The sequence below is a fragment of the Cetorhinus maximus genome, chromosome 7 (genome assembly GCF_964194155.1).
Source record: "Cetorhinus maximus chromosome 7, sCetMax3.hap1.1, whole genome shotgun sequence".
NCBI lineage: Eukaryota > Metazoa > Chordata > Chondrichthyes > Lamniformes > Cetorhinidae > Cetorhinus > Cetorhinus maximus.
The window spans coordinates 57,406,881-57,419,174 of NC_135885.1; the positions used below are offsets into that span (position 1 = coordinate 57,406,881).

Genomic DNA, 12,294 nt, shown 5'->3' on the forward strand with positions numbered 1-12,294 from the left:
CATATGTTCATGTACTCTTCATGTTTTCCCAAATTAAAGGTCTTAAAATAACTTCAGTTTAAAAAAACAAGTAAGGAGACAGGCAGAAGAGCCAGACTGCCAAGCACAAGAAAGAGTACCTTGAATGTTGAAAGCAGGCTCAATGGGCCAAATGGCTACTCCTGCTCCTATTTCCTTTGAAGCCCCATAACTATCTCAAAGGGAATGAGGAGAATTTATATCAGAGTGCCAGCATTGGTTCAGGGGTAAAAGTCGTATCTCTGAAGCAGAAGGCTGTGTCTTCAAGCTTGATTCTAGAAACTTGAGCACATGAGCTAGACCGATGAATAGTAAGGAAGTGCTGCACTGTCAAAGATGCTGCCTTTTGGACGAGACAGTAAACCAAAAAGTCCTATCTGGCCTCTTAAATGGATGTCATTGGACTTGTTGGTAGTTGTGTGTTGAACATCCTGGGGAGTAAAAGGTTAATAATCAAACTTGTGTATGTTGGAGCAACAGGCTTTCCAAGATAAACAAGATGGCTTTGAAGTGCCATTGGCTTATCTTCTGCTTTTAGTGTCTCATTGTTACATATGAGGAATGCTTTGCAAGTGAGTAAGTGAAATAACTTCAGCCTTCATGAGTATTTTTTTCATTTGTTAATGAGATGAGTGTGTTGCTGGCAAGGCAACTCAAATTGCCCTTAACAAATTAGTGGTTAGCATCCTTCATGAACCACTGCAGTTCATGCGCTGTGGATACACCAATAGTGCTGTTAGAGAGGGAGTTTCAGGATTTTGAACCAGCGACAGCGAAGGATAGAATGTGACTGGAGGGAAGCATGTAGGTGGTGGTCTTCCCATGCATCTACTGACCTTGCCCTTATAGGTGGCAGAGGTCACAGGTTTGTAAAGTGCTGTCGAAGCAGCCTTGGTGAGTTGCAGTGCATCTGGTAACTACTGCTACTGGGCAGCAATGGTGGAGGGATTGAATCTTTAATGTGGCAGATGGTGTGAAAGTCAAGGGGGCTGCTTTGCCCTGGATAGAGTTGAGCTTCTTGACTCTTGTTGGGGCTGCACTCAGCCAGGCAACTGCAGAGTATTCCATCACACTCCTGACTTGTACCTTGCAGATGGTGGACAGGCTTTCGGGGAGTCAAGAAGTGCATTGCTCACCACAGAATTCCCATCTTCTGGCCGCTCTTGTTGCCACAGAATTTATGCGGCTGCTCCAGTTAAACTTCTGGTTAATAATAACCCCAGGATGTTGATGGTGGGGGATTCAGTGATGGTAATGCCATTGAATGTTATGTGGAGATGGTTAGATTCTCTTTTGTTGGAGATGGTCATTGTCTCGCACTTGTGTGACACAAATATTACGTGACACTTATCAGCCTAAGCCTGAATGTTATCCAGGTCTTACTGCATATGGACATGGACTGTTTCAGTATCTGAGGAATCGCAAATGGTACTGAACACTGTGCAGTCATCAGCGAACATTTCTATTTCAGACCTTATGTTGCAGGAAAGGTCAATGATGAAGCAGCTGAAGATGGTTGGGCCGAGGACACTGCCCTGAGGAACTCCTGCAGCGACGTCCTGGGATTGAGGTGACTATTCTCAGATAACCACTCCAATAATGACAACCATCTTCTTTTGTGCTAGGTATGAATCCAACCAGCAGTGTTTCCCCAATTCACACTGACTTCAATTTCACTATCAGTTGAAGAAGGGTGGTAGATAGTAATCAGCAGCAGGTATCCTTGCCAATGCTTGACCTGATGCCATCAGGCTTCATGGGATCCAGAGTCAATGCTGAGGACTCACAGGGCTACTCCCTCCCAGCTGTATACACTGTGCCACTACCTCTGGTCGCTTTGTTCTGCTAGTGAGACAGGGCATACCCAGGGATGGTAATGGAGGAGGCTGGGACATTGGCTATAAGGTATGATTCGTGAGAATGACAATGCCAGGACTGAGCTTGCCTAGTTTGTGAGAGTTTCCCAATTTTGGTACATGTACCAGGTGTTAGTGAAGAGGAAATTTCAGGGTCAATTGGACAGTGCCTTTGTCACTTTTGTTGCCTTGGTCTATGGAAAATGGTCCATCCAGTTTTATTCTTATTCCACTTTTCTGTAGCAGTTTGGTACAACTTGCTAGGCCATTTCAGAGGGCAGTTAAGAATCCGTCACATTGCTGTTGATCTGGAGTCACATATAGGCCAGACTGCGTAAGAATGACAGATTTCCTTCTCTGTGAACTAGATTGGGAATTTTAAGGGAATTTTGAGGGAAGTATATAAAAAAGAAGAGAATAGCTAAAGTAAACATTGGTCCCTCAGAAACAGAGACAGGAGAACGTATTACAGGGAATGAGGCAATGATAAGGACATTAAACAAATATTTTGTATCTGTCTTCACAGTAGAAGACATATCAGAAACAGAGGGTAACCTAAGTGCTAAAAACAGTGAAGAATGGATAGGGAAAAAATAACAGCAAACTACAGATCAGTCAGCTTGACATCAGTCGTCAGGCAAGTGCTGGAATATATTACTAAGGAGCTCTTGACAATGCAGTTAGGAAAGCATAGCATAATCAGACAAGGTCAACATGGTTTCACGAAAGGAAAATCCTGTTTGACAAATTTCTTAGAGTTTTTGAAGACGTAACTAGTAGAGTAGATATAGGGGAACCAATAAATGTAATATACCTGGATTTCCAAAAGGCATTAAATAAGGTGCGACACAAAAGGTTAATAGAAATATAAGGGCTCATGGAATAGCGGGTAATATATTAGTATGGATAGAGGATTGCTTAACAGAGAGGAAGACAACAGTAGGCATAAATGCACCACTCTCAAGTTAGCAGGATGTGACTAGTGGAGTGCTACAAGAATCAGAGCTGGGGTCTCAGCTATTTACATTCTATATTAATGACTTAGACAAAGAGACAGAGAGTAACGTACCTAAGTTTGCTGATGATAAAGGCTAGCTGGGAATGTAAGTTGTGAGAACATTGAGGTGGACAAAGGATTGGATAGCTAACAGGAAGTAGGGAGTAGGGAGAAATGGGTCTTTTTCGGGTTGGCAAGTTGTAACTACTGGAGTGCCACAGGTATCAGTGTTGGGGCCTCAACAATTTACAATCTATAACAATGACTTGGATGAAGGGGCTGAATGTACGGTAGCTAAATTTGCCAATTACACCAAGATAGGTAGGACAGTAAGTTGTCAAGAGGACGTAAAGAGTCTAAAAAAGGGTTATAGACAGGCTAAGCAAGTGGGCAAAAATTTGGCAGATGGAGTTTAATGTTGGAAAATGTGAAATTGTCCACTTTGGCAGGGAGAATAAAAAAGCAGTATTTAAATAGAGAGAGATTGCAGAACTCGGTGGTACAAAGGGACCTAGGTGCCCTGGTACATGAATCACAGAAAGTTAGTATGCAGGTACAGCAAGAGATTAAGAAGGCAAATGAAATGTTGGTGGTTATTGCAAGGAGAATGAAATTTAAGAATAGGGAAGTATTACTGCAGCTGTTCAGAGCCTTCGTGAGACCATATCTAGAGTGCTGTGTACAGTTTTTAGTCTCCTTAATTGAGAAAGGATATCATTGTGTTAGAAGCAGTTCAGAGAAGGCTCACTCGACTCATTCCTGGGATGAAGGGTTATCTTTTAAAGAAAAGTTGAACAAATTGGGCCTATACCCTTTGGCGTTCAAAAGAATGAGAGGTGATCTTATTGAAATACCTAAGATCCTGAGAGGACTGAGGAGGATACCAGGCAGATGTTTCCTCTAGTGGGAGAGACAAGAACTAGGGGACACAATTTAAAAATAGGAGGTCTCTCTTTTAAGACAGAGATGAGGTTTTTTTTTCTCCCAGAGGGTCATTCGTCTAGGGAATTCTCTTCCCCAGAAAGCAGTGGAGGCTGGGTCGTTAAATTTATTCAAGGTTTAGTTAGATAGATTTTTGATAGACAAGGGAGTCAAGGGTTATGGGGGCAGACAGGGACGTGGAGTGGAGACCACATTAAGTTGAGCCATGGTCTTATTGAATGGCAGAGCAGGCTCGAAGGATCCAGTGGCCTACTCCTGCTCCTAAGTCCTACGTTCCTTGGCTACAAAGAGATATAGGCAAGATCAGAATTTTTTTTTTTTTAAAAAGGTGTACGACTTGGAAATGTTGATGTTCAGAGAGAATTGGGTGTGCTCATAAAAGGAACTCAAAGTTAGCATGCAGGTACAGTAAGGAATTAAGAAGGCTATTGGCATGATATGCTTTCTGGAGACTGGAGTATAGATATAAAGAAGTCTTACAACAATTCTACAAGGCTTTGGTGAGACCACACCTGGAGTACTGTGCACAGTTTTCGTCCCCATATTGAAGGATATATTTGCATTGGAGATATTTCAGAGAAGGGTCATTGGATTGGTCCCTGGGAAGAGGGGGTTGTCCTATGATGAGAAGCTGAATAAATTAGTGCCTATACTCGCTGAAGTTTAGAAGAATGAGTGTTGATATTATTGAAACATACAAGATTCTGGAGAAGCTTGACAGGGTAAATACTGAGACGTTGTTTCCAGTGGCTGGAAAATCTAGAACATGGTGGTGGTGGGGGGGGGGCACAATCTCAGGATAAGGGATCCATCACTTAAGACTGAGATGAAGGGAAATGTCTTCACTCAAAGAGAAGTGAATCACTGGAATTCTCTACCCCAGAGGGTTGTGGCTTCTCCATCTTTCAGGAAATCAATATATATATGGTACAGGCAAGAGAGTAGAGCCAAAGATCAGACATGATGCTATTGAATGGCGGAAGAGGCTTGACAGGAGTATGGTCTACTCCAGCTCCTATCTCTTGTTTTCTCTTGTACTGTGTTGTGGTTTCAATAGTTCTTTAAGAGGGCTCAAATGATAGAACCAGGAACTGAAAGTCTCTCTCTCTGTATCTTATGGGACCATCACCTGTACTAGATATCAATAAAGTGTGTCACACATACTGTATCATTAAGTGTTGCATGCTTACACAAAGTGTGTCATCAGCAATGCAAGTTGACCAACAGATGAATTTGGTTCCATAAAGCTTCCTTCCTTCCCTCCCTCCCTTCCTTCCTGATACCTCAAGACGGTTGAAGACTAAGGAAGTAAATCCTGACAAAAAACCTGGAGTGGAGCCCAAAGGTGGACGAAATGTATCATCTTTCCGGCAACTTCTTCAGCCAAGCCAGTGCCAAACATAGTGTTTTAAATTCATTTAAACCCAACCAGATAGATCAAGAGCGGGACCCTGATTTTGGGTCCCCATAAATTTTGTCCAGGCTTGTAGAGGACACTCTCAAGTTTGTTGCACAGCATTAACACAACATAGGAGACATGTTGACCACCAAGGCGCAAACCATCATCTCATGAGATGAAAGGCTGCCAAAGGCCAGGGAAAGCATTCAGTATGTTAAAAAAAACTGAGGAGGCTGAAGACAGGCCGAATGTGTTATGGCCCTGCTACAGAAACTATGAAATATATATACACACCAGCACATAATATCATTGCAAAGAAAAGGAATACAATTTATTCACTACAATATATTTACACTTCAGTGTTTCAGCAGGCATTAAAACAAAAGGTTGCTAACCCATAATTATTGTTTCATATAATTGCAACTTAGATACAGACCTGAAGACAGGACACTGTTCACCATCTCAAGGAACTGAGCATGCACAAACTGGTAGTCCTCCAGAAGCAACACAACTTGATGTCCATCAAGACCTGCAAGCTGCATCACCTAGAAAGAAAGTTAAATTGTGAATAATGCACAAGGGAAATTCTTACATGACAATCCATAGTACAAATTCCACCAGGTCAAGTTCAAGAAAACCATGAATACACTACTGAGAATAATGACTGTATAATTGCCAAAGCTATAAAGGAACGGCTACACTGTGCCAAGTGAGGATAGTGCAGAGTGCATGATTATTACTTATAAAGGAGAAAAATTGCATTTTCTTACAACTCCTGCAAACCATGCGAAAATAAATAATTAATATTTTTGCTAATTTATGAAGAAATTCCAACCTTTTACGACAACAATGCTGAAGATGTGCTTCATCATTTCTTCTAACCAAAATAGACTGTCATGAAATAACTATTCTCCTTCCTTAATATCCAACTTCTATGTTTCACTACCTTTGTGTGAACAAGTTTTTATTGTATATTTCACTGTTAACCAGCTAAGTTTAAAATTACCATTGACATCATGGATTCCCCTAATAGAAGGAAGCTGATCTGTCAGCTCCTTTTAATATATTTTGTAACATCTGGATCTGATTGTTCATTAACTTTCTTTTTACCCAGTCTCTTATTAAAGTTCAGTCCCTATGGAACACTTCTGAATTTTCTACAAGATGAGCCAACACTAAATACAATATTTCAAATGCTGTCTAATCAGCACTTGGTGTGACTGTGACTTTGGTCCAAAGGTCTGCAGCTATTCTGGTAGACTCCAGCCATAATTTACCCAGAATTCCATAAGAACAGCCAGAAAATATGATCCAGTTAATGCATCCATGTGTTTAAGTTTCCTCGATAACATTTTGCAGGCACGGCCTCTACCCGCCTTTACAAAGCCATCAGCACAAGAGGGGGAAGAGTTGCGTATGGGAACTCTGAAAAGAGGGCCAGAATTTTCCCATAGGAACTGGAAATTGAGACCCAATTGAACCCAAGTTGCGATCCCACCTCTCTCTCCAGGTTTCCAGGAAGTGTGATTTTGAGGTCACTGGGGCCTTAAGTGACTTGCGTAATTAGGCAGACCCAAGGCAGTGAAGGCAGGCCTTTTCAGGGTGGACAGGTTAAAAGGCCCACCTCTGTTCCCATCTATTCCCAAATACATCAGCCCAGGTCTTCCGAGGGATATGTGGCAAAAAATTATTTTGAAGATATGTTAAAATTTAAATCTATTTCCCCCACCCCCTCACCATCCCGCCAGCCCATGCGCCACCTACCACACACCTCCCCATCCCAATCCAAACCCCCCCACCACATGTCTAAACTGAAAACATAGAAACAATTAAAAGTGCTTAAAAAATTACTCACTTATTAAAACTCTTCATGCCACCATGTGGCTAGTGTAAAACTAGACAGCTACTAAACCCCGGCTGCCTCGCAGAAAATCAGAAACCTTTCCAGAGACACCATGGTGTAAATAACTTTGCTACTAGAAATGGGGCTGTCAGGGCCCGCTCCCTCTCCCATCCTCAGGAAAATGACGGAGGATGGAAACAGAGGAGGCACTTCAGGCGCACCATTTGGTGGCTATTTTGTTTGCCGTTCCGCCTCCATTTCCATCTGATCCAGGACAGGGAAGTTCCAGCCAAAGTCTTTGGGTTCACACAGGGGCCCAAAGTATGGCAAACCAGGTCCAAATAATTGGTGGGATTGGGCCTCACATGGCTAAAATCACGCCTGAAACCCATAAAATTAAAAGCAAAAAAATGATTTTAGGATGTCAAGTAAAGGAGATATCTAACGTTTTCATTTTGGGATCAAGGAAATTTATCACTTACCCTTCCTCCCAGCCCAGGGTTCTTTGTCAGACTTTCTGGTCGCTTCACTGGACTTGTTCCCCACTTCCCTCTTTATGACATCCCTTGTAGATTATATTCTCATCTGATATTCTCGCATCAAAACTATACTGCCAAAGTGTCACAATGCAAGTTAAACTCCATCTGCCGTCTTTTTTCCCATTCACTTAATTTAATTTAATTTGTCTTTGGCAGTCCTCTGTCCCAGCCACAAACTCCAAGCCTCTGCAGTCAATTCCATCCTTCTCCTTGAATATTGTCTCAAGTGAATCAGACTCTTCAGAAGCTTGCAGTCCTGAGCTGAGCTCCAGACCTCACTCTCACCATTATAAATTCTGCATATTTCCATCTCCTCAACAGTGATTCTACCTTATTTTGTTGATCCATTTACACATGCCTCCATCACCTCCAGACTCAATTACTTTCCTTGCTGGTGTCCCATCCTGTACTCATCAAACTCTAGATAGAAGTCCATCTCTTGTACCTATTTCACTTGCCCACCATTCTGTCCTCACTGATCTCCCCATCCCCCAGCTGTCCAAATTTAAAATCCTCATACTCATTTTTAAATATTTTGGTGGCCTTGCTCCAACCCACTTCTGCAACTTTCCCAGCCCACGAATACACTATTCTTTTGACATTGGCACTTCCGGTAATATTGTTGGGGGAGAAGACAAGGGTTCAGCAGCCAGGGAAAGATTAGGATGCCAGGAGCCTGGGACTGGAGGTCAGAGTCAGCAGTGAGGTCCAAGGTCTTGGGGCCAGGAGCAGTGGCGATTATGGCAGGAATTTCCCTCTCTTTAAAACTTACAACAGCAACGTATAGTTATATAACACATTTAACTCAATGAAACATCCTAAGACACTTCATAGGAGCATTATAAAACAAAGTATGACACAGAGCTGCATAAGGAGATATTAGGTTAAATGACCAAAAGCTTAGTCAAAGAGGTAGGTTTTAACAAGTGTCTTAAAGAAGGAAAGCGGAAGAGGCAGAGAGGTGTAAGGAAGGAATTCCAGAGCTTAGGACCAGGCAACTGATACCTATACCTATGGTGAAGTAATTTAGATTCAGAATGAACAGAGGCTAGGACTTAAGGAGCGCAGATACCTTGGAGGGTTGTGGGGTTCGAGGAGATTACAGAGATAGGGAGGGCCAAGGCCATGGAGGGATTAGAAAACAGGGGTGAGAATTTTAAAATCAAGATGTTGTTTGACCGGGAGCCAACACAGGCCAGCGAGCACAGGGTGATATGGGAATGGAACTTGCTGCAAGTTAAGACGCCAGCAGCAGAGTTTTGGATGGCCTTTACTTTATGTGGGGGACCAGCCAGGAGTGCGTTGGAATAGTCGCATTTAATATTTTCAGGTATTTAAAACTGCTTTTCCCAGAAGGCAACCAGCATTGGCGCTGGCTGCCTCAGGGAAATCCAAAGCCCATAGTATAACATCTGTTTCGGGCCTGGATAAAGGACATTTCGTTTCTACTTTAACCAAGATGTTGTCCAGTGCAATTTGTGCATACAACAGGGGCATTTTGGTCCCCAAACGTCACCCATAGTGCCCACTCAATGGGCACTATAAATCCAATTTGGTAGCCAGTATGTTACGTGTGTTATGATCCCAGACCAGACCTCCAATTTTGTTATGGTCCTGAGTGAGACCCAAAAATTTTGTTACAACCTGGTCGAAGACCAATAACTTTTTTTTTGTTAAAGTAGGCAAAATTTGAAATCCCAGTTACTTACTAAGAGAATTGCATGATTCCATGATTTTAAACAAACAAAAGAATTTTTACTATACAGGGGTCAACAAAGCAAACAGTCAATACCATCTATCTTATACTCGAACATATAGAACTAACGTGAAGTAAACATGAATGAGCAGGCAACCTTTTGGCAAACATACCACAAACTGCAAATTAAGTGGCAGACACAACTAAGATAGGATCCATGAATTTCTTAGCAACCCGCCCAGATATTAGTCATCACTATGAGCCATAAGAATTCTTTAAAAGTCTCCCTTCCTCACTTGGGATTTCACCTTCTCTCTTTCGAGAATCTATCCTCCGATCTCCCGCAGCAGCAGCCCCAATTCAGGCTGCATCAAAGACTGCTTGCCTCCCAGTTGCTCAATCTCTTCTCCCAAGACCATGTCCCACTGAAATCACAAGGCTGCACCCCAGCATCTTATCATTAGCATGATCCCACAGAATCACAGAATCTCAGTGCAGAAGAGGCCCTTCAGCCCATCGAGTCTGCACCGACATTAGAAACCTACCTACCTAATCCCATTTACCAGCACTTGGCCCATAGCCTTGAATGTTATGACGTGCCAAGTGCTCATCCAGGTACTTTTTAAAGGATGTGAGGCAACCCGCCTCCACCACCCTCCCAGGCAGCACATTCTAGACCGTCACCACCCTCTGGGTAAAAAAGTTTTTCCTCACATCCCCCATAAACCTCCTGCCCCTCACCTTGAACTTATGTCCCCTTGCGACTGACCTTTCAACTAAGGGGAACAGCTGCTCCCTATCCACCCTGTTCATGCGCCTCATAATCTTGTACACCTCGATCAGGTCACCCCTCAGTCTTCTCTGCTCCAATGAAAACAACCCAAGTCTATCTAGCATCTCTTCATAACTTAAATGTTTCATCCCAGGCAACATCCTGGTGAATCTCCTCTGCACCCCCTCCAGTGCAATCACATCCTTCCTATAATGAGGCGACCAGAACTACACACAGTACTCCAGCCGTGGCCTCACCAAGGTTCTATACAACTCCAACATGACCTCTCTACTTTTGTAATCTATGCCTCGATTGATAAAGGCAAGTGTCCCATATGCCTTTTTCATCACCCCACTAACATGCCCCTCCGCCTTCAGAGATCTATGACACACATGCCAAGATCCCTTTGTTCCTCAGAACTTCCTAGTGTCATGCCGTTCATTGAATACCTTCTTGTAAAATTACTCCTTCCAAAGTGTATCACCTCACACTTTTCAGGATTAAATTCCATCTGTCACTTATCTCTGCCCATTTGACCATCCTGTAGCCCAGGACACACAACCTCACTGTTAACCACCCGGCCAATCTTTGTGTCATCCGCAAACTTACTAATCCTACTCTCCACATAGTCATCTATGTCGTTTATATAAATGACAAATAATAGGGGACCCAGCACAGATCCCTGTGGTACACCACTGGACACTGGCTTCCAGCTACTAAGGCATCCTTCTGTCATCACCCTGTGTCTTCTACAACTAAGCCAATTTTGAATCCACCTTATCAAATTATCCTGTATCCCATGTGCATTTGCCTTCTTTATAAGTCTCCCATGCGGGACCTTGTCAAAGGCTTTGCTGAAATCCATATAAACTACATCAACTGCACTACCTTCATCTATACACCCGGTCACCTCCTCAAAAAATTCAATCAAATTTGTTAGGGATGACCTCCCTCTGACAAAGCCATGCTGACTATCCATGGTCAAACCTTGCCTCTCCAAGTGGAGATAGATTCTCTCCTTCACAATTTTCTCCAGTAGTTTCCCTACCACTGATGTGAGACTCACCGGCCTGTAGTTCCCTGGCTTATCACTACAACCCTTCTTAAATAGCGGAACCACATTAGCTGTTCTCCAGTATTCTGGCACCTCCCCCGTGGCCAGAGAGGAATTAAAAATTTGGGTCAGAGCCCCTGCGATCTCCTCCCTTGCCTCCCTCAGCAGTCTGGGACACAAATCATCTGGACCTGGAGATTTGTCCACTTGTAAGCCTGCCAACACCTCCAATACCTTGTCACTCCCTATATCAATTTGCTTAAGAACCTTGCAGTCTCTCTCCCCCAGTTCGATACCTTCATCCTCATTCTCTTGGGTGAAGATGGATGTGAAGTATTCGTTTAACACTCTAACGATGTCATCTGGCTCCACAAATAGATTGCCCCCTTGGTCCCTTATGGGCCCTACTCTTTCCCTGGTTATCCTCTTCCCATTGATATACTTATAGAATATCATGGGATTTTTCCTACTTTTACCAACCAGAGCTTTCTCATATCCCCTCTTTGCTCTCCTAATTGCTTTCTTAAGCTCCACCCTGCACTTTCTGTACTCCACTAATGCCTTCATTGATTTGCTTCCCTTGTACCAGCTAAAAGCCTCTCTTTTCCTTCTCATCGTAACCTGAATCTCTCTGGTCATCCATGGTTCTCTAGCTCTATAGCTGCTCTGAGCTTCCCTGAGCCCCAACTCTCGGCTGCACTAAGCTAATACTTCTTCCAGGCTTCCCTGAGCCCGTTCTCAGTTATACCGAGCTAATACTGGTCCTGGGCTTCGCTGAGCTCCAACACTTAGCAGCACAGAGCTACCAATGGCTCCAAGGGCTTCTCCAAGCCTTAGCAGCACGGAGCTAACAGCAGCACTTCAGCTGCATGGAGCCAACTCTCCTCTCTGCTTGCTACCAACTCAGTCAAGTGAGCTTGTTTTTGCGTCGTAACCAGGTCCTATGGTCATGGTTTTCGTGCTAACTTTCACGTGTGCACGGTCTATCCCCTGCCTCCCTCTGTGCTTGCATCAATGTCTGTCCTCATCTCCATGGCAATGTACCACATAAGCGCCAACAACAGGAGACACCCTCGCTGTCAGCCCCACTCAACTCTGTGCACTTGCGCTGGGGTCCCATGCTGGGAGTTGTAGCCCTCGGCTTCTGCTCCGAAAATCCACAAACCCAACAATACAGA

General features: G+C 43.5%; 1 protein-coding gene across 2 annotated transcripts in view; it reads right to left on the reverse strand.

Annotated features, from left to right (window-relative positions):
- The window catches only part of dync2h1 (dynein cytoplasmic 2 heavy chain 1), a 766,235-nt gene that overhangs the window by 541,413 nt on the left and 212,528 nt on the right, over positions 1-12,294 (reverse strand). For both annotated transcript variants that reach the window (XM_078545532.1, XM_078545531.1), the window contains exon 51: positions 5,649-5,757. In XM_078545532.1, coding sequence (XP_078401658.1) covers positions 5,649-5,757 — 109 coding nt within the window. The remainder of the gene's footprint in view (positions 1-5,648; positions 5,758-12,294) is intronic.